This window comes from Thamnophis sirtalis, unplaced genomic scaffold (assembly GCF_051295495.1).
Source record: "Thamnophis sirtalis isolate CommonGarterSnake01/CBP01778 unplaced genomic scaffold, rThaSir2_p1.2 scaffold_15, whole genome shotgun sequence".
Classification (NCBI taxonomy): Eukaryota; Metazoa; Chordata; class Lepidosauria; order Squamata; family Natricidae; genus Thamnophis; species Thamnophis sirtalis.
Genome location: NW_028261395.1, coordinates 14,064,730 through 14,086,829, shown reverse-complemented (window position 1 = coordinate 14,086,829; position 22,100 = coordinate 14,064,730). Strand labels below are relative to the sequence as shown.

At 41.6% G+C, this 22,100-nt stretch overlaps 1 protein-coding gene across 1 annotated transcript; it reads right to left on the bottom strand.

Moving 5' to 3' along the window:
- Positions 1-1,484: 1,484 nt before the first annotated feature.
- LOC148042487 (vomeronasal type-2 receptor 26-like) lies at positions 1,485-18,403 on the bottom strand. Its single transcript, XM_087702279.1, has 6 exons — positions 18,183-18,403; positions 17,471-17,759; positions 6,133-6,927; positions 4,623-4,835; positions 4,003-4,129; positions 1,485-2,485 (listed from the first exon to the last, which is right to left on the bottom strand). The coding sequence occupies exons 1-6, from the start codon at positions 18,401-18,403 to the stop codon at positions 1,575-1,577; spliced, it is 2,556 nt and encodes an 851-aa protein (XP_087558405.1). The 3' UTR covers positions 1,485-1,574.
- Positions 18,404-22,100: the final 3,697 nt, after the last annotated feature.

Below are 22,100 nucleotides of genomic sequence, written 5' to 3'. Positions count from 1 at the left end.
GCTCATTCGTTCCCCACTCATCTGCCCGTTCACACGCTACAGTAGCCAGCCCATGGAAGCCAGCAGCGTATGGACAGGGGAACGAATGGGCGGCTCATTCATTCCCCACTCATCTGCCCGCTCACACGCTACAGTAGCCAGCCCATGGAAGCCAGCAGCGTATGGACAGGGGAACGAATGGGCGGCTCATTCGTTCCCCACTCATCTGCCCGCTCACACGCTACAGTAGCCAGCCCATGGAAGCCAGCAGCGTATGGACAGGGGAACGAATGGGCGGCTCATTCGTTCCCCACTCATCTGCCCGCTCACACGCTACAGTAGCCAGCCCATGCAAGCCAACAGCGTATGGACAGGGGAACGAATGGGCGGCTCATTCATTCCCCACTCATCTGCCCGCTCACACGCTACAGTAGCCAGCCCATGGAAGCCAGCAGCGTATGGACAGGGGAACGAATGGGCGGCTCATTCGTTCCCCACTCATCTGCCCGCTCACACGCTACAGTAGCCAGCCCATGGAAGCCAGCAGCGTATGGACAGGGGAACGAATGGGCGGCTCATTCGTTCCCCACTCATCTGCCCGCTCACACGCTACAGTAGCCAGCCCATGGAAGCCAGCAGCGTATGGACAGGGGAACGAATGGGCGGCTCATTCGTTCCCCACTCATCTGCCCGCTCACACGCTTCAGTAGCCAGCCCATGGAAGCCAACAGCGTATGGACAGGGGAACGAATGGGCGGCTCATTCGTTCCCCACTCATCTGCCCGCTCACACGCTACAGTAGCCAGCCCATGGAAGCCAGCAGCGTATGGACAGGGGAACGAATGGGCGGCTCATTCGTTCCCCACTCATCTGCCCGCTCACACACTACAGTAGCCAGCCCATGGAAGCCAGCAGCGTATGGACAGGGGAACGAATGGGCGGCTCATTCGTTCCCCACTCATCTGCCCGCTCACACGCTACAGTAGCCAGCCCATGGAAGCCAGCAGCGTATGGACAGGGGAACGAATGGGCGGCTCATTCGTTCCCCACTCATCTGCCCGCTCACACGCTACAGTAGCCAGCCCATGGAAGCCAGCAGCGTATGGACAGGGGAACGAATGGGCAGCTCATTCATTCCCCACTCATCTGCCCGCTCACACGCTACAGTAGCCAGCCCATGCAAGCCAGCAGCGTATGGACAGGGGAACGAATGGGCGGCTCATTCGTTCCCCACTCATCTGCCCGCTCACACGCTACAGTAGCCAGCCACACTTTTCCTATTCATTCTCTCACACATAAACTTTTACTGCTGTCCATAGGAATCATTGCTGAAATCGTTTTTAAAAAGTATCAAATTCATTGGCAGTTGGTGAACAACAAATCCCTCTGAACAACCTTCGGAGAGTTCTCTTTAGCAAGATTTATTGAGGTGAAAAGGAAAGGGGTTATAAGAATTCCAGTCATTCAACCATTTCCCATTTGGAAACATGTAGATATATTTTTTGACTTCTGAATACTATCTAAGTGGAAATAATTCAGGTATTCTTTCAAATAAAAGGACATTATACCATTCTTATAATATCATGGTGTTTTTCTCATGTTTTTACATTTGTTCTGGCCGTGAGATGCTCCTTTGTGTTCAGATCTGGCCTCAGAAGGATAATGTAGCACTTGGGGATGAAGATGCAGCCCAGCAGACCAGCACTGGAGGCCAGGATGGAGAAGACCTGAACAGCCACCATGTATTTCCCTTTGGTGCTCAGATAGGTGGGCACAAAAGTCACCCAGACGCTGCAGAAGACCAGCATGCTGAAGGTGATCAGCTTGGCTTCGTTGAAGGCCCCAGGCAGATTCCTGGCCAGGAAAGCCACAGTGAAGCAGATGGCAGCCAGGAAGCCCATGTAGCTGAGGGTGATGTAGAACATGACAACAGCCCCTTCATTGCATTGCAGGATGATCTCTCCATGCTGGGAGTGGAGGTCAAAGTCAGGGAATGGGGAACAAACTCCCAGCCAGATGGAACAGATGATAATTTGGACTGCTGAACAAGAAAGGATGATGGAGTTGGCCAAGCTCTTTCCCAACCATCTCTTCACTCGGTTTCCTGGTTTTGCGGCTAGGAAAGCCAGTACCACCATGATGGTTTTGGCCAAGAGAGAAGAAACGGCAACTGAGAAGATGATGCTGAAAACCGTTTGTCGGAGAAGGCAGGTCACTTTCCTTGGTTGACCAATGAAGAGAAGAGGAGACAAGAAGCAAAGCAGGAGGGAGACCAGGAGGATGTAGGAGAGGTCCCGGTTGTTGGCTTTGACAAGGGGAGTTTCTTGGTATTTCATGAAGATGATTAAGACAAGGCCTGTGATTAAGAATAAGAGTAGGGCAAAAGAGACCACGATGATTCCCAGATGTTCTTTAAAAGACAGAAAGGTTATAACTTTGGGGATACATTGGACTCTGGCCTCATTTGGATATTTATCATTCGAACACTCGGTACATTTTTCCGTATCTGAGAAAATGAAAAAACAATATTTCTTTAACATTCTGCCCTTTAAATATATAAAAATATATAGCTAAATCTATGAAGTAGAAGTAGGGTGATAGTTATTTCCTGTCCAATGTGCAGAATCTTCATAGGAACCTGTTCTGTCCCCCCTTCTCCGCTCATTAAACAGACGATAGGCAAACAACTTAAAAGGAACTCTCTTTGTCAGTTCTCAGTTCAGACTGGCTGCGAGCCCAAAAAATAAGATAAACAAAGTCTCTGACTAGATAACAGAATACCAAACAAAAACTCTCACAAGCAATGCACTTCTCCAAGTGTATTCATGAATCAGGGTTACAGAAAACAAAGCACTTTTCCAAGTGTATCTTACATAAACCACGACTGATGATCAATCAATGTTGAACGAACCAAGGAACGTTGACTCCTGCAACCAGGGCGTGGCACCATCTGTCCTTTTATCCCCAGAATATGCCCCTAACGAGCCTCAACTGCATAATTAATCTTGCATCCTGAAAAGACTCACAGAAGACTGCTGCTGAGTCACAACAGGAACCTATATTATTAGAGGTAAATAATGAATCAGATCATCTTTCTAGGCAAACATCCTGAGACCAGCCTGGCACTTGTTAACATGATGGATTTTAAGATACCATCCTTTCAAATCTAGTTGGCTGGGAGAAAAATATTTTCCTGCAAATAATACAGAATGGGCACTGAAAAGGAAAGGTGAGATGGGTGTAATGAGTGTCACCCATAACAATCCACACCCTCTCATTCTGGGCCAGCAACACCTTCTCAGTAATCCTCAAGGGAGATCCATGTAGAACTTATTGCAAGGAGCCTTTCAGGAGGTGGACCAGAGACCATTCATCAAATTTCAAACAACTCAATGTTCCTAGAAAGGTAAGCGTAGGAGGACTCATATATCTGTTATATCCCACACTATATTTCACACTTGGAATACAGCGTTCAGTTTTGGTCGCCATGATGTGGAGACTCTGGAAAGAGTGCAGAGAAGAGCAACAAAGCTGATTAGGAGATTGGAGACTAAAACATAAGAAAAACAGTTGCAGGAACTGCGTATGTCTAGCTGAATGAAAAAAAGGATTGGGGAGACATGATAGCAGTGTTCCAGTATCTCAGGGTTTGCCACAAAGAAGTGGGAGTCAAACTATTCTCCAAAGCACCTGAGGGTAGAACAAGAAGCAATGGGTGGAAACTAATCAAGGAGAGAAGCAACTTACAACTGAGGAGAAATTTCCTGACAGTTAGAACAATTAATCTATATATACAAAAGGAGAAGAAATATTTTCTCTGCTATTAGTAAAGCTTGTCCAGTCTGCCACACCTTCCTCCCATCTCTTCCCAGGCCCTCCTTCAAAGACTTTTTGCTCTTCTTGCCTTTAGATAAGAAATTGTGCAGGTGGAAAATAGCTTCAATCTGTCCTTCAGGTTGCACTTTCATGAAAATGCCCTGGAGGGATCCAGTTCCACAAATCCTTTTTCTCAGTGTGACCCACCTTCCTGAGCGGAGATGGTCCCCTCCGGACAAGGAACGCAGTCGTAGCAGCAAAATGGCTCTCCTTCTCGAACTAGCTTGACAAATCCAGGATGACAACTTTCCACACATTTGGACTGAGGCAGGGACTGAGCAGAAAAACAAGGAATGGCAAAGAAAAGATGTTAGGACTCTCCGTCCATGGAAAATGGAGTAGTCCATGAACATTAACCAAATAGTCTCTAGGCTTCACTGAGGTAACTATGAAATCTCTGACTCCTTCCAAACAGATATAAAAGATATAACTACTGGCAGATTCTTCATTTAGTTCCTTCCTCCCTTTTGCTTCTGGCATGTAACATTGAAGAATTTTTCTACTTACTAAAATCTGGAGGGATGGAACTGAGAGAAGATTTAAGAACTCAGGGACAACCAGGGGGTTCCTTCTCATATCCTTATAAACAAACATACATCCCTCCCGTCTTCATTGAGCCTTCAAGCAGTCTAAGAAAACAATCTGGTTTCTATTCCCCAGATTCAACTCTCAGAGATAGTCAGCCACCCTGTGGACTAGGCTGAGTCCACTTCAAATAGGACCTCAGGCTTTGAAAAACAGAAAAAAAACACCAAAATTTCTCTCACCTTGTTGAGCAACTTTAGCCGTGAAAGAGCACCTTGTCTGATAATAATTCTCTGTCGTTGAAAATATGCTAGAATCTCTTTCCTGGGACCCTCCTTGGGGAGAATCAACTGGCTGCCAACGCTCAGATCTGCTTTTATCTCTCCATTTTGGTCCAAGTACATTTTTCTCTTAGAAATATTGAGAAATTCATTCTTCTCCAGAAAGGGATGAAACTGGGATTGAAATCCAAGAATTTGAAAAGCACAAAACTTCATTTCGTATCACAAATTCGATTTTTTTTCTTCTGCAGTTATCTAACTTATAAGTTTGCTTAATTAGGAGAAAAGGTATTGCCACTATCTTCATAGGTGAACAAAAAAAGATTTAAAAATTGTCAATCATATACTGTATATATTGAGTAAATGTAATAGACACAGTGGGTTTATTATTGGTAACATTGTAGAGCAGGTAACAAACAAATTGAAAAAGAGAAGAAAGAGATTTTTAAAGTCCTTGCAAGCAATCTGATGACCAGAAAGGATGGATTTTTCAAGAACAAAGTTGCCAGGCTAATCTTCTCCCTGGTAATCCAGATGGAAAACACAACCAGATGTGCTAATTCTACTTTATTGTAATCCTACAGTAACAGAATTTTGTAAGTCTGAAAGTGCAAATCTCAACTCTTTTCTTATTCTGAAAAGTGAGGGAGGGTCCTTTCTGAGTTTTGGTTTCTGCCCTTTTATGCAGCTGCGGGATTCTCCCCTCTTCTCTGACCCTTCTCGAGGCAGCATCTCTTTTCCCAAAAGTTTTCCTCACAAATCATTTCACTTACTAAATAGGTTATGAAAATACTGCTGATATAACTTGATCTCAAAAAATAGTAAAAACAATTTTTTAGAAGCCTATTAAGCAAGTTATCAATTTTTCTATGTTGTCATTAATACAGTAGAGTTGATAAATCTCTGTAATACAAGATTTAATAAAAGTTTTATAGCAATTCTTAGGCAAATATAATTTGATCTGATTTAAACATTATGGAGTTTCCAGAAAAATATTTATGATTTCCTATTATTTTAATGCTTTTATTTGTAATGCTGGTCTGTGTCTCTCATAAAAATTGATTGATTGAAGGAGGAAGAGATGTTGGATCCATTTACCACCTTGAGTTTTTTGTAAATAACTAAATACGTGTTTAAGAAAATGATCCTAAAATTGTACTTGACTGCAAATTGAAAGTGAATCTTGGGAGAGGACAAGGCGAAGATTATGAGAGCAGCTTCTCCAACCTACAAAATCTCTCAGCTGGACAAGGGAGGATACAACACTCTTCCAACAACTGAAAAAGGTTAAACAGAAACTTAAGATCTTCTCACTGTTATTCTGGATTATCAGACAGGAGCAATTAGAGGATCCAGATCTGATTACCTTTTGTAGCATAAGAAGGTTGAGATGGTTCTCCTGCTTCTCCTCTAGATTCCTTCTCCAAAAGGACTACTGTAAGATAAATGGATCCATATTGGGACCCCTTACCTGCCAAGGCTGCAGCCTTGGAGCCCCAAGTATCTTTTCAGCCTCCTTCCTTCTCTTCCTTGATCTGTGGGAATATGCGGCATTCATCGCATGGGCCAGAGTCTTCATGAGAGTGTAATCATGGTAGTAATTTGCAGTGTGTCTCCCATCCCTTTTCTTCTGGGTCTCCAGTGGGGCTTTCTGGATGCATCTTCTGCGGCCTTTGACAGAAAATACATTCTTTGAAAGAGAACAGTGAAAATAATGATCTTGAAACTTTTCTTCCACAAATAAATAAGGTTCAAAGGCATCATCTTTTGGCCTTTCTTTCAACAGATAACTAAAGTGCCAAATACTATGGATGTATTGGAAAATTCTGTGCTGGTATATATGATACCCTATAAAATTTGTGAGGATCCAGACTTTCCCTTCAATAGGTCCTGGCAAACGCATAAGTGTTTCATGGAAAGGAAGAATTCTGTCCCAAATTGATTCATGTTCGAGGAAGTGAACAAAGATGTTGACTTGTCTCCACTTAGAGAGGGCATCATTGAGGGAGACTGTATGTTCAGATTGTGAAAATTGTTGTGATATAGCCACACAAATTCCATTCCTGACAAGCATAGGAGGGAAAGTCCTCATGAAATTCTCTCCATGTTCTGTGTCTGAAGCAAAGAGGCCAATCAGAGTCCATCTGAAGTGGAGAAGCAGCTGGACAATTGCTGGGTACTGGAATCCTTCTTTGGGGAACATCTGGTGGAAAAAAGGGAATTTACTTTTATCACTCAAAGTCTCTGAAGCCTTTATAAGATTGATCTGAAAATGCAAGGAAGAAAGCTGTGTTATATTTGGGGTCAGATCAAATCCAAAATATTAGATTTTTATAAATCCAATCTGGTATGTATTAGAATAGTTTATTAATTAGACATTGTTAAAAATATTAAAAACAGAATATTATAGTAAAAGTAGAAAATAATAAACAAACTAAAAAACAATAAAACGTGTAAGTCATGTTGCTGTATCAGCCTTACAATTTATCATATAGATTACCATGTGCAAATGCCAACTGAAGGATTCTATTCCAATAAAGGGCCTATTATAATTTTTGATGGTTGCTGCATCTTTTTCTGCTTCTATATCCCAGATTCTTTGTGGAGGAAACTTTTTAGCTTTTTCTCCAATTATACAAAAAACAGGGAGTCATCAGTTCCTAATTTGATTTGTCAGTTGTACAATCCAAGAGGTCTTTAATTGAAATTTTGGTATCTCTCAGTTTTCATAGGTTAAATTTTATGCCAATATTTTCTGATTTTAGACAAAGCAGAAATTGTGTAAATTTCCAAATCAGCTCTGAGGGGCAGCAGCTGGAGTCCTTTTGTCCACTCCAAGATACTCCTAGGAGGCTGGGATTGGGTTGGTTCTGCTAGTGGTTTCTCTCTGAAGCCCCAAACATCAGATTGATGTAAGATCATGGGGGAAACCTTGGCCTCACATACTTCAATAACTGGGGCTGAGGAAGCTGGAGAGCTATGAGGTTTTCTTTTAAGCACCACTTTCACTCATGTCTTTGATCTAACTGAGCTCCTTTGATGATGAGGGAGCCAAGATTCAGTCTCAGAGAAAACTACCCCAGGTAAGGAAAGGTCTTACTTGCTCTATTGGCTGACCATCTATGGCTATGATGTCATTTCCCAAAGACCATTACTTTTGAACTTGGTTTATTAAATATCTGATAATTATTATGCCACAAGGATCCAAGTCTTCTTCACAGGGTATGCAATCCAATGTGTAAGTATGATATTATCACATTATCCATGTAAGTCAGTGTGTTCCAATATGAATTTAGCATGCTAACCAAGTGTACCTATAAAAGATCTTAAAACAAAATAAAAGGCTTGGAAGGGACCTTGGAGGTCTTCTAGTCCAACCTCCGGCTCAAGCAGGAGACCCTATACTATTCCAGAGAAGTGGCTGTTCAGTCTCTCCTTAAAGCCTCCAGTGATGGAGCACCCAAAACTTCTGAAAGCAAGACATTCCACTCCTCATTGTTAGGATTTTTCTTCATAGTTCTAGGTTGTCTCTCCCCTTTATTAGTTTCCATACATTGTTTCTTGTCTTCTGGTGTTTTGGAAATAGGTTGATCCTCTCTTCTTTGTGGCAGTTCCTCAAATATTGGTACACTGCTATTATGTTGCCCTTAGTCCTTTTCTGTATACTAGACATACTCAATTCCTGCAATTGTTCTTCAAATGTTTTAGTCTCCAGGCCCTTAATCATCTTTTCTGCACTCTTTCTAGAGTCTTTACGTCTTTTTTATAATATGGTGACCAAACCTGGCTGCAGCATTCTAAGTGTGGTATTGCCAAGAAATTATAAAGCGGTACCAATACTTCAAGTGATCTTGATTTTTTTCCCCCTCTGTTGATGCAGCCTAGGATTGCAATGGCTTTTTTGGCTGCTGCCACACATTTGCTGGCTCACATTTGAGAGATTGTCCTCTAAGTTTCCAACATCCCTCTCACAGTTCCCGCTATTGAGCCAGGTTTCACCTAATCTGTACATTTGGTTTTCTTGCCTCAGGGTAAAACCTTACTTTTCTCTACATTGAATTTCCTTTTGTTAGATAGGCCCAGTGTTCAAATCTATCTAGATCCATCTGGATCTTCAGCCTATCTTCTGGGGTGTTGGCTATTTCTGCCACTTTAGTTTTGTTTTCAAATGTGATGATTTCCCCATTTCTCTTCTCATTCAAATCCTTCATGAATATGTTGAAGAGTACTGGGCCTTAAATGGAACCTTGGGGTCCCCCACTGCTTATTCCCCTCTATGTAAATGTAGTTCCATTGAGGATCACAAATTGAGTCCATCTGGGGGTGATGCTGTCTAGCCCACATATTTGTAGCTTGCTGAGAAATAGGTTGTGGTTTACTTTGTCAAAGCTTTTCTGAAATCCAAGTATACTACATGCACTGCATTTCCTTTGTCCACTCATTTAGTAATTTTTGTCAAGAAATGAAATAATATTTATGATCTGTTTTTGTATTATTACTCCAAGTAAGTCATTCATACGTCTACTGAATAACAAGGGTTCAAATATTCCCTTTTTCCTATATTAAAATTAATAAAACTTGTTTAAAAAAACATGCACCCTTCCCTTCCCCCTTGGTAAGTATCTATCCTCCTGGATAGAAGCCCTCCTGTTACTCCATTGAGCCAAACCTCCCTCTCAAACAAGGGCTTGGAGGAAGAGTTTGGACCAGGGCCAAGTCTGAGCTCCATTTTAAGGGCAATCAATTTCCTCCATATTGGATAGGGCAGGCATTATTTATATGTGAAAATGAAGATGCCAATTGAGGACTCAACAACCAGGGATATTTTTTGATCACTTAAATAGTTGGTAGAATGTCTCCTCCAAGGAATGAATTGCTTGTATTTCAGGCCTTTTATGATTAATCTCAACATGAACATAATGGGGTAAAATATTGACATTTTTGCTATGGAGAAAAGCAGCTCTTGAATTCCATGGGGAAGACAGAGTTGGAGTTAACAATGAATCCAGGCGACACAAAGGTCAAGGAAGCAATCACCATATTAAAATCCCAATTTGATATGTTGATCTCTGACCAGGTAGCCACCAGTTTGTTATACGCAAAACATAATACTTTTTGTAATGCAAATAAACCTGGCAGGGGGTTAGCTTATCAGATTAGGAAAAAAAAAGAAAATTCGAAATATATCTAAATTGATCTACAAAGGGAAGGAGATGTTTCTACAGGATGAGATTCAAAAGGCATTTCGGGAATTTTTTACAGAGTTGTATAAGGGGGAAAAAATTAAGGGTTTAGATATAGACACATACTTAGATAAAGAAAAAATACCCTTAGTTAAAGAAGAACACAGGCAAAAATTGAATCAACCAATAACCTCGGGGGAAATCTTACAGGTAATTAAACAGTTGAAGTCAGGGAAGGCATCAGGCACAGATGGCTTGACAGCGGCTTACTATAAAAATTTACAGTTGGAAATGGTAGAACCTCTTAGAGAATTATTTAATAAGATTCAAATGGAAGGTAAGGTACCTCCTTCATGGAAGACAGCCTTCATATCCTTGATACCCAAAGAAGATCAAGATACTACCCAACCAAAAAATTATAAACCTATTTCACTACTTAATGTAGACTACAAAATTTTTACTAAAATACTAGCAAATAGGTTAATGTTGGTTATCCAACAATTGATACACGCTGATCAAACAGGTTTTATACAAGGGAGACAGATGAAAAGTAATGTTAGATTAATTATTAATGCATTAGAATACATGGGAAAGAACAATCAAATCCCTGCTGCATTTATATTTCTGGATGCTGAGAAAGCCCTTGATCGAGTTAATTGGCAATTTCTACTGAAGATACTGCAAAAAATGCAGATAGGAGATAGTTTCTTACAATCAATCAAAGCAATATATCAACAGCAAACAGCTCAAATTATAGTCAATGGAAGTTTAACAGACTCTTTTCAAATTGGAAAGGGTACAAGACAGGGCTGTCCTTTGTCCCCACTATTGTCTATTATAACTTTGGAAGTATTATTGAATAAAATACGGGGCTTGGAGGGCTTAAAAGGATAAGGATATAATACAGAGTGCGGGCTTTTGCGGATGATTTGGTCATAATAATGGAACAACCGCAGGAATCCAGTATGGTTTTAATGAATACGATTAATCAATATGGTCAAGTGTCTGGTTTTAAAATAAACTTAGGGAAAACAAAAATATTAGCCATAAATATGAATACTAAACAAAAGGAGGAATTAGGAGGAATGTTAGGATGTGAGGTAGTCAAAAAGGTTAAATATCTTGGAGTTAATATCTCAATCTCAAATGGGAAATTATACAAGTATAATTATGAACCACTCTGGCATAGTATACAGATAGAGATAAAAAAAATGGGAGAAGTTACACTTATCTTTGCTGGGAAGAATCGCGGCAGTGAAAATGAATATCTTACCAAAATTTTTATTTCTTTTCCAAATGTTACCTATACTTAAAAAAGATGTGAATCTTTTACAATGGCAGAAGGGTATCAATAAATTTGTATGGGCAGGAAAGAAGCCGAGAGTAAAGCTGAAAATAATGGAAGATATACGCGAGAGGGGAGACTTGAAACTACCCAATTTAAAATTATATTATGATGCAGTGGTATTGTCTGTAATTAGTGATTGGATCAATTTAACTAATGATAGGATACTGAACCTTGAGGGATATGATCTGGTATATGGTTGGCATGCTTACCTGTTATTTAACAAAAAACTGGACAAAAACTTTAAAAGTCATATTTTAAGAAATGCTTTACTGCGGGTCTGGAAAAAATATCAACATAAATTAAATGATAAGATACCTATGTGGGCAATTCCCAGACATGCAATTGAAAATATAAATATAGCACAAAAACAGGATAGAATTACTTATAGACAGCTTCTTATTTTGGAAGGAGGGGCACCACAATTAAAATCCTTAGAGGTACTGAAAGAGGAGAAGGTAGTTCAAACATGGTTCCAGTATGGGCAATTACAGGCCAGGTGGAGAATAGATCAAAAAATTGGTTTTGTCCAAGTTGAGGACAACTTATTTAAACAAATAAGAGAACAAAGTTTAATGCATATAAAAGGGATATATAATGTATTAATACAGATAGATTCGGAAACAGAGTTAGTTAAAGATTGTATGGTAAAGTGGGCTCAAAATATTGAAGAACCAATAATGTTGGATACATGGGAAAAAATCTGGGTAAGAAATGTGAAATTTACACAAGCTCAAAACCTGAGAGAAAATTTTTACAAGATTTATTTATTTATTTATTTATTTATTTTTTATTTGTTTATTTATTTATTTATTTATTTGTCTTGTATGCCGCCCACTCCCAGAGGACTCCGGGCGGCTCACAAAAGACAAGGGAAAGGGGGGAACGAGACAAAGACAACATATTAAAAACAAAACCAACATTCACAATTTCTGTGGAGGTAGATGCTTCTCAGCTGGTAGATGTTATAGATGGCATTTAGATCCTAAAAAGCTGGCTTCTATGTATCCGAATTTACAACCCAAATGTTGGAGATGTGGTTCTCTCGATGCTACATATTTCCATATATGGTGGACTTGCCAAAAGGTTAAGGCATTTTGGATAAAAATATGGTGGATTATGCAAAATATCTTCAAAAGAAGGATAAAGTTTACTCCTCAGTTATTTTTGCTAGGTATAAGTACTGACTTTACAGCGGTAGAGACTAACTTGATTCTGCACTTAATAACAGCAGCAAGACTGTTGGTGGCGCAATACTGGAAGAAGGAAGACGTGCCTACAACTCAAGAATGGACATTGAAAGTTACAAATTTAGCCGAGATGGCTAAAATATTGGCATATCTTAAAGATCACTCAAATGAGAGATATAAACGAGACTGGAAAAAATGGATTGACTATATACAAAATAAATACGGGACTAAGAAATTCCAGTTAGCCTATGCTTAAGATCAGGAATGATTTAAATTGTTTAAAGTTAGCTTAGCAAGAAGAAGCTAAGATCATTGTAGAGATGTTATTAATTTTTTTATTTCTTTTTTCTCAATAGATTTTAGACTATGTTTGTTAAAAATCTATACCATGTACGGGTTCTGGGAAGTCGGGGGGGGGAAGGAGGTGGGGGGTTGGGGGAGGGTGGGGGGAGGGAGGGATATATATTAGGTTAGACACGATGTGTTAGATCTCAATGTAATGTGACTCCACATGTATACTGTTTTTCTTTAATTTCTCTTTAAAAATAGGATAAGCCAAGTACATAAACATACAGTGGAAATACACCAAGGGGAGGAGGACTAGGAAAGAAGAAAGATGGGTAGAGAGGGATGGGAGTGAGGGTGGGGGGGAAGGCGAGAAGGAAGGGAGGGAGTGGATCTGGAGAGAGGAGTGGTAGAGGGGGAGGGGAAGTAGGATAGAGGAGGATGAAGGAGGGAAGATAGAAAGTTGGAGGGGGTGGAAGAAAGAGGTGTATGGGGAATGGAAGAGGTATATTGGGCTTTCATTTTCTGGGGCATTGTTGACAAGAGGAATTGATGCAATTATTGTTTAATACTGTATGATGTATACATGTGAGTGTATGAAAATGAAAATAAAATATATATGATATAAGGGAGGGAGGGAGAAAAGAAAGGGAAAATAAGGTGGTGTTACAACAGGAGGAAGGGGTGGTAAACAAAGCAATCCAAACAGTACATTATTGTTAGTGCCCCAGTCCGTCCCCGGAGAAAACGGCTCCAGGGCGGCATCTGGGCACAACAATATCACGTGGGGTCACCCACGAAGCTAATCCTAGAAAGAACTTGAGGGCACGATCTCTCTGGGTGAATGACAACTTTATTATGTAGCGAAGCTGAATATATAAACTTTCATACGCAAATTAGGTTTTCAAACATTGCAAATGTCATTGGTTACAAATTATGCATCTGGACCAATAATAGAATTGATAACTGCGCGTTTCCTAAGTTTCATGTGTGTGCCCTAGTTTAGCTGTTTTCCAAGCAAGTACAAAACAAGCAAATTCTACAGGTATCAAGAACAATTTGTGGTCGGCTACATCCGTCCTGTGTAAACCATTTCCTATAGAAGGAGGCATGCGAACAAATATTGCTGAAAGAATAATTATTACAGTGCTTACTCTTATCAGACTATGGTGATTCTTAGAAATAAATGCCACTAAATTAAATGGATGACCAAGTAAATGTTATTAGTAACTCTTAAATATTTGGGCCACTTCTCAGAGAAATAGCATAGCAACATCTCCTCCTTTTCTTTTTATTATTTTTTTTGTCAAAGAGACTCTTCCTCTTCATCTACCAGGGCTAATCACAGCATTCTACACAGAAACCCATAAAAACTCACATCATGGCAAAGGGGGAATAAACAGTTACAGCACAGCATAGGGGAGAGAAGGGCATGTGTGGGAGTTGCTGGCTCATATAATTCATGTTACATGAGGCTGCATAATGAGTCCTGGCCGTTTAGGCCGGAAGGATGTTTCTGGTGCGATGTTTTTGCATCCCTGTGTATGTGTGTTTCAGACAGCAGAAACTGCCCTGCACACACACACCCAGAATGAATTCCAACACTGTTTTTGTTAAAAGGCAGCGTCTCCCTCTTCATCGCTGGGCATGCAGAAGGGATCTTTCCCCATGAAGGGGTTGACTGTTCATGTAACTCATTGTGGTTGACAATGTGAATATTCTTCTGTGGAGCCAAGCTAGAGAGTATATTCTTACACATAGTGAATAAAGAGGGTGCACATTGAATACAGCAACACAACAGTATCAGCAAAGCAACAAGGGTTATAACAGTCTTGGAAACATTTCCCAACCAGCTAAAATTTAGTAACTAAGAGGTCATCCAATCCTACCAGAAGTCCAAGGCTTTGTATGTTTGTCCAACTGTTTGAACGGTATCCACACTGGTTTCAATTTGTCCGGACTGGTTCAAATAATGACAACAGGTAGCATTCAACCAAACACATAGTAGGGGGATCTGCGGTGAAAGACAGGGCAGCCGGTCAGGGGAGTGGAGGGTGCTCTGCTCTGTTCTCCAGGTCAGAGACAGAGACAGCCTCAAGCTGTGGTTCCTGTTGGTTGGTCATGGTCAGGCTGCTTCTGTGTTTGTGTAGGTGGTTGTATAGGTGGTTTTGGCAAATATGGTCTTACGTGCCATCCTGGGATCCAAAGAACTTTGTATTGCAGTGTAGTTCCTTTCCCAGGTCAGCAGGTCAGCAGGTCCTCACCACGTCAAGTCAGGCAAGCAGCAATAGTAGACAGGTGGACGGGAGGTGTCTGCAGTAGGTGGAGCTGCAAAATGACGAGTCGCTGCCAAGGATGATGGGCTGCCGGTGTGTTGCACTGCTGGGAGGCCAGGGGGCATTTTCCCCTATTGCCAATATATCTGTCCAGGGCATGTTTTAATGTCTGGTTGGCGCGCTCAGCCAACGCCTGACCCTGGCTGTTATAAGGAATGCCAAATTTCTCTTTTGGGTGTCCCAGCGATGCAAAGGTCCGAATACAATGATTAATAACATGTTTGGTGGCTTCACCCCTTTGGGGGGATGCCATAATGTAGCCTGAACATGTATAACATGCATTTGTCAAATTTGGCAACACTCTGTCCCTCAGGGATTAACTCCCATAGGGAGAGGGTTTTGCCTGCTGGCTACAGGTGGGGCATAGTTGAATAATTGCTGATGCCTCATTTGCAGTAATGCCAAATGGTTTTATGAGCGCTTTTTATTCTGGTGAAAGTAAGAGTGGCTATCCCAAGGTGTGATAGCAGAACAAACATTGACATGGGGTGGGGGGGGCTGATGCCTCAGCATCAGCAACATCATTGCCCTCCTGGAGAGGCCCAGGGAAGGGCTGATGACGTCAGATATGGGAGACATGGAAAAAATAACAGCGAGAGGAGACAAGACCTTGTAAAGTGAGAAACAGAGACAAAAGTTGTGAATCAACAGAAGAAGAGAGATAAGACTCACACAAAGAAGTTATAATCTGAGTCACATAAAGACTAGCAAGAATTAAGTTAAACGGTTGTTTGTCAAATAACTGAAAGGCCAAGAAGGAAGTGGCCAATTCATCTCTTTGAGCAGATTTTTGTGGCTCTGTGAGCTGGATGTTAAGATACATTTGGCGATGGTAATCCAATCACAGGGGAGAAGGTGATAAGTCTGACTAAGGTTCTCAAGGACAGATTGAAAATAAGAGGATGTAATGCCACTTTGAGACACAGCATATCTGAGATTTTTCAGCACTCTAAAAGGGAGGGCTTCATAGACAGGAGCAGCGCCCGTTATGTCAACGGGAAAAGCAGAAAGAAGTTCCAGATCATCTGGAGTAAGAGAAGGATCGGCTCGGGCAGAAGCCAAACCACGAGCCACAGCACTGCCAGCCATAGTAGGGAGAGAGAGAGAGGAAGCAAAATAAACGCTGGCAGGACCAGAAGAAGGAGGGGGAGGTGATGTGAGTGAAATGTCAGAAACAGAAGGAGAGGGAGGGGGGGAAACAGAGGGAGAGGAGACAGACGGAACAAAACTTGAAGGGCGATCTAAATAAGGAGGTGGGGGAGTAAGATCAGGGGGTTCTATGGGAAAAACAGGAGAAGGGTCAGAATGATGGAGTCTAAGAGCAGCAAGTATAACCTTCCAAGTCAGGAGCATCGAAGTAGGAGCACGAGGTTCCTGATGGAGATAGGTGCCTATTTTCACCCATGGTCCAGGTTTAAGGGAACCATGGTGAGGATAGGAGGGGCAGTTTTGCCAAATGTGTATTAACAGTTGGCGTAATTCAGATTTGGTAGGAAAGACAAATTTCTTTTTTAATTGACTTTTAGAAGCTCTGAGAATCTGGCCAAGTTCTTTAACATGACCCACCTGGTCCTTGGACAGATCCGCCCCCATACTTACGAAAGATCAGTCGTTTCCACGAACGACGACGAGCGCGCGGGTAAGCGATGGGGTCTCAGGCACACAGCGGCGAGGCTGCGTCGGTTCGGCGGAAAAAATCACGTCGGGAGTCACCACTTGTTAGTGCCCCAGTCCGTCCCCGGAGAAAACGGCTCCAGGGCGGCATCTGGGCACAACAATATCACGTGGGGTCACCCACGAAGCTAATCCTAGAAAGAACTTGAGGGCACGATCTCTCTGGGTGAATGACAACTTTATTATGTAGCGAAGCTGAATATATAAACTTTCATACGCAAATTAGGTTTTCAAACATTGCAAATGTCATTGGTTACAAATTATGCATCTGGACCAATAATAGAATTGATAACTGCGCGTTTCCTAAGTTTCATGTGTGTGCCCTAGTTTAGCTGTTTTCCAAGCAAGTACAAAACAAGCAAATTCTACAGGTATCAAGAACAATTTGTGGTCGGCTACATCCGTCCTGTGTAAACCATTTCCTATAGAAGGAGGCATGCGAACAAATATTGCTGAAAGAATAATTATTACAGTGCTTACTCTTATCAGACTATGGTGATTCTTAGAAATAAATGCCACTAAATTAAATGGATGACCAAGTAAATGTTATTAGTAACTCTTAAATATTTGGGCCACTTCTCAGAGAAATAGCATAGCAACACATTATAACCTATTAAATGAAATAATAAATGTATACGAATGATAAATTCAAAGAAGAATAACAATTATGTGAATGTATACTTAAAATGGTATGTAAGAGAATAAAAAAAATTCTGGAGAAGACATGATTGCTTCTATTACTCACCTACCAACACTCACCACTCACATTGCCAAATGGAGAAAAACACACACAAACCTGTGGGACTTTGTAGGTGCCTACTAATGTTGATGCCTGGATGGAGATGTCCCTGGGAGCTACATCAAGAAAAGCCAAAGGGTTTTCCTTCCTTCCACAGCCGTAGTTGGGGACATTGGCTTCTCCAGTGGAGAGAATATCCATCAAGGCATCGGAAGTGCAGAAAGTGCTCCAATAGTTGGCATGGATGTTGTAGCCCAGAGTGAGATTGTTCAGGAGCTGGGAATTCTTGTTGACCATTTGAATAACATTAATTAATCGTAAGCCATATAAAAAATGAGAATAAGTCCTATTGTAAAAAAAAAGTGTTATTATAAAAAACAGTAACAATTTTTTAAATATACAGTATACTCCTCCACATGCCTACTGACCCTTAAGCCAACATTGATCCAAAACCATTGATCAGTTACACAGATGTGGAAATTGACTGAGGTACAGCAACTACAACTACAAAATTCATTATTCAAGTGACAAATTAAGGATTGAACTGAGAGAGGAAAATCATCTGCAGCCCTTTCAGCTTTTTTTCAGACCCCTTTTGGATTTGAGTGTCTTTCATAAAATCAGACAAAAGAGAGAAGCCATGGAAATAAAAATCATTCAGGAAATTAGACATATCCCCCAATATAGAAATAAATGAAAAATAAAAGACAGAAAAGAAGGAGAGTGTTAGAATGGAGGGAATGCAACTCCATCACCCTGAATGACTTACGAATCATGGAAAACAAACTGAACAGAAGGAGCCACGTTGAAAAGCAACTTTATATGCCATTTTTCAGTTCCACCGATGACTATATTAATGAGATGGTCTCCAGAGCTGTAAAGGCTCTGTGGTCCTTTTCCATCTTGGTGTTCCAAGCTCCGTGGGCATTTCATTCTCAGCTTCCCAGAGACTGGATGGGACACCAGCAGCATTAGAAGCAGGAGGTCCATAATTCATGGAGTGAATAAATCAATCTCCTTCCCGTTTTTAAAGAAGAATTCAAAGGACTCTCACAAGGTAGAACATGATCTAGTTGCTTTCCTGATTCAAACACAGAGAAACACTCACTTCACCTGGAAAGGAGAGAGATGTACATTCAAGAGCACAGACATTGCCTATCCCAAACCTCCATATTTCTCTGCCCAAAGTCTCCCTTGGAGGATTCAGCAAAAGAGCAGAGCTGAAACTTTTATTATAATTCTCCCTCTCAGGAGGGATCCCTGGATAATTCAACGAGTTCTTGGACTCAAAGATTGTTGGGATATTCTCTGGAGAGAAATGAAAGGGAAATAATCCCCATGTGATTCATAATAACAGGGGCAGAGATGCAATTAAATCCATCATCTAGAATTAAGAGGTTTGGGAGCTCCATCCTTGAAGCTGACCCAGGAGGGAATACAGGGCACCTGTGGCTGAAGAAAAAAAGAATTGGGACATTTGTTGGCATTGTGGTTAAAGACAAAACCCCAGAAGTCAGTTAATGCCAGAGTATGTCACAGATCTGAAGTAGCTGCCTGTTGAGTTGGAACCAAAAATTACTTTATTTTGAAAGTCAATACTCCAGGGCATCACACAAAAGGGCTGATGGAATAGTGCAGTCAGTTTTTAAGAACAAAAACACCTTTAGTGAAAAACTAGTTACCAGAACTTTGCAGAGTTAAAAAAAATCACACATACACACAAGAAAAAAAACCATGTGAAAATAGACAGTGACATCAAGGAAGCCTCTCACTCCATGTGGGGAGGGAAGGAAGGGGAGGGAGGGGAGGGGAGCTCAGGACCCTGGTGTTGCAGATGAAAAAGCTGATCTGCAAAATCCAACTTCCATCTTCAGAGACCTGGGAATGCAGAAGCCCATATCCCATGTTCCCCTACCACCCATTCCCATGCAGAGGCAAGGCAAGGGAGCTCTTGCAGGGATGCCAGACAGGACTCTGCCTGGCTGAGTGAGGAGCCCCTCTTGGGAGAAGGAAGCTGGGGAGCCTCGTGTTGGGGAAGGGAAGCAGCAGTGGTGAAATCTAAACATTTTCCCTACTGGTTCCGTGGGCGTGGCTTGGTGGGTGTGGCTTGGTGGTCATGTGACTGGGCGATTGTGGCTTGGTGGTCATGATCATGTGACCGGGTGGTCATGGACAAGTCAATGTCTTTGCCCTTACCATCGACAAAAATAAAATATACCAATTATTTTGTGTATTTAATACTTAAATAAGAATAAACAAAGTACACAAAACAATATGGGATACACAAATACGTGTCCACTAGGCACTCATATTGCTTTCCCCCTATCCAGAGGGATACCATGGGTTCCTCTTCGGGGCCGTTCCTTAAGGGAATGGCCAACCCACAAAAGGTAACTGAAAAGTCTGTGCTTTTGTCCCCTGGTCATAAGGGAGATTGATCCCTGTTCCTCCCTGAGTCCCACTGGTGTCCATAGTTCTGCCTCCATTCGCCCCGGTTACCTGGGCGAGCTCTTGGCAGAGGCACTCTAGGTTGGGCTCGGCGTGGGTGGTTTGCTGGGTTTTGTCTACAATCTTGTTTTATGTGTCCTTCCACCCCGCACTGCAAACAGTGGGCGCACCGTTCTTGGGGTCTTCCCTCCCAATCACATTGCCGGCATTTACGCCAGTGTGATGGGACAGTGGCAGTGGGCATGCGCTGGGTCTGGGGTTTAAAGCGGCAAAAATTTGCAGTTCCTCCTGTCTCTCCTCTCTCCTCTTTCTCTCCCTTTCCCTCTCTTTCCTTTCTTCCCTCCGTTCTTTTTCCTCCTCCTTCAGCCTATCCCTTTGGTCATACACGAAATCCTGCGCAACTCTGAGATTTCTCTGGCTGTGGCTCCTGGCTGCGTGTTTATTAATTTTTCTGTACATGCCTTCTGGGTTATTTCTGCTACCTTACTACAACTCTAAACCCCCTCTTAAGATGGAAATACCAGTGAGCCTCCTGATTAGGGAAAATCTGAGCTTCATGGGGGAAGGAGAGAAAGGTGCATTCAAGAACACAGACACAGTAATTGATGAAAATTTTATATTTTATGTTTTGTTTGTCTTTGTATGTTTAAAAATAAAAAACTTTCAAAAAAAGAACACAGATGCTGTCTGTCCTAAAATGTGCGTCACATAGAGCTTATCTGTAAAGGTAGAAGATCCTTTGTATATGGCTTCAATGTGCTGTCTACATCAAAAGCAATCACAGAAGAGCAGAAATAGCCTCAAAGGTCTGGAATGTCATAATTAAAGGGACAAGATGTTCCTAATTAGAGTGAGAAGCAACTTTTCCTCTTGGGATCCTGAATTTCGTGGTTCCATGTTCGAGAGGAGAGGATGGAGAAAAACATCTTAGTGAAAAACCACAGAGACTCCCCTGGGGATTCTGCTCTGTAGTGGCTGTGGTTTTTCCTGTCTGGACATGCCCAGAAAGTGATGCTGCAGAAAGAGATTTCAGTAACAAGGGAATTGACTTCTACTGTCCTTCAACCAGGTCTCTTGTCTCCAGGGACTGCAAGGGAAGGTCACACAGAGTTATGGAGTTTGGTGCCACTTCCTTTACTCTGGTGCTGCCTGAATGACAAGGAAACATTCAGTCCCCTTGAATTCTGCTTAATGTTAAGAGTGGGGCCTGTTTGGGATTTCCTTTTATATCAAAACTCCACAAATGAATCCTAAATTGGAGCTGATTCTAAATTTGCTCCTGCCTGAAGTGAAATTTCATTTCCCATCTTTTCTATCAATTTTTTGATTACAGCCGACTAAAAGGCAGGAAAGTGACAGTCTATAGACTATATTGTTGGGTAAATAGGGAAGAAAACTACCATATTTTTCAGAGTATAAGACACACCGGAGTATAAGATGCACCAAGATTTTGAAGAGCAAATAAAAAAAAAGTTTTTGCACTCTACAGACCTCTCAAAAACAGCCCATTTTTGTCAAAAAAAAAAAAGGAGCATGAATAGCCTTTAGGAGGCTTATAGAGTGCTTCTGGGGGCTGGAAGGGGGCAAAAATGAGCAAAAATGCCTCTTCTTTGTAAAATCAGGCCCATTTTTGTCAAAAAAAGAGCATGCATAGCCTTTAGGAGACTTGTACAGTGCTCCTAAGGGCTGTGGGGGGAGCAGAAATGAGCAAAAGGGACCATTTTTCACTCATTTTAGCCCTCCCCAGCCCCCAGGAGCACTCTGGAAGCCTCCTAAAGGTTATGCACGGCCATTTTTGCAAAGAGGGTGGGGTTTTAGGAGGCCAAAAATGCTGTATTCAATGTATAAGATGCACCCAGATTTTCATCTTCTTTTTGGGGGGAATAGGTGTGTCTTATACTCTGAAAAATATGGTATAAGAAAAAAACAAAGTTATTGATGCCCAAAGAAAACTCTCAACTTGTGGTAGGGCAGAAACAAGGAGAAGGCCAGCAGCTCAGGGAGGAGGAGGAAGGTTTTCCAAGCAGGAGCATCTTCTGAAGGGAAGGGCCCTTCAGACTGTATTTCATCTATGATTTCCTGAAGGACCATTCAGAGGACCTTCGGGTGTCTCTCAGGATACCCATCCCAGGAAACATGGGGGCCACAATTCAATGGGGCTTCTCAGGCCCGTATGAGATAGAAGACACTAAGAGATATTCAGGTCACTGTTGAGTTAGATTGGCTGATATCTGATGAG

What these genes read in the sequence shown, in the direction of transcription:
- LOC148042487 (XM_087702279.1), bottom strand. Translation starts at nt 18,403, where the DNA reads ATGGACCTCCTGCTTCTAATGCTGCTGGTGTCCCATCCAGTCTCTGGG. An exon ending in GCACCTACAAAGTCCCACAG is followed by an intron (nt 6,928 to 17,470) that starts GTTTGTGTGTGT and finishes TTGCATTTTCAG; the next exon opens with ATCAATCTTATAAAGGCTTC. An exon ending in GACCATCTCCGCTCAGGAAG is followed by an intron (nt 2,486 to 4,002) that starts GTGGGTCACACT and finishes TCATTTTCTCAG; the next exon opens with ATACGGAAAAATGTACCGAG.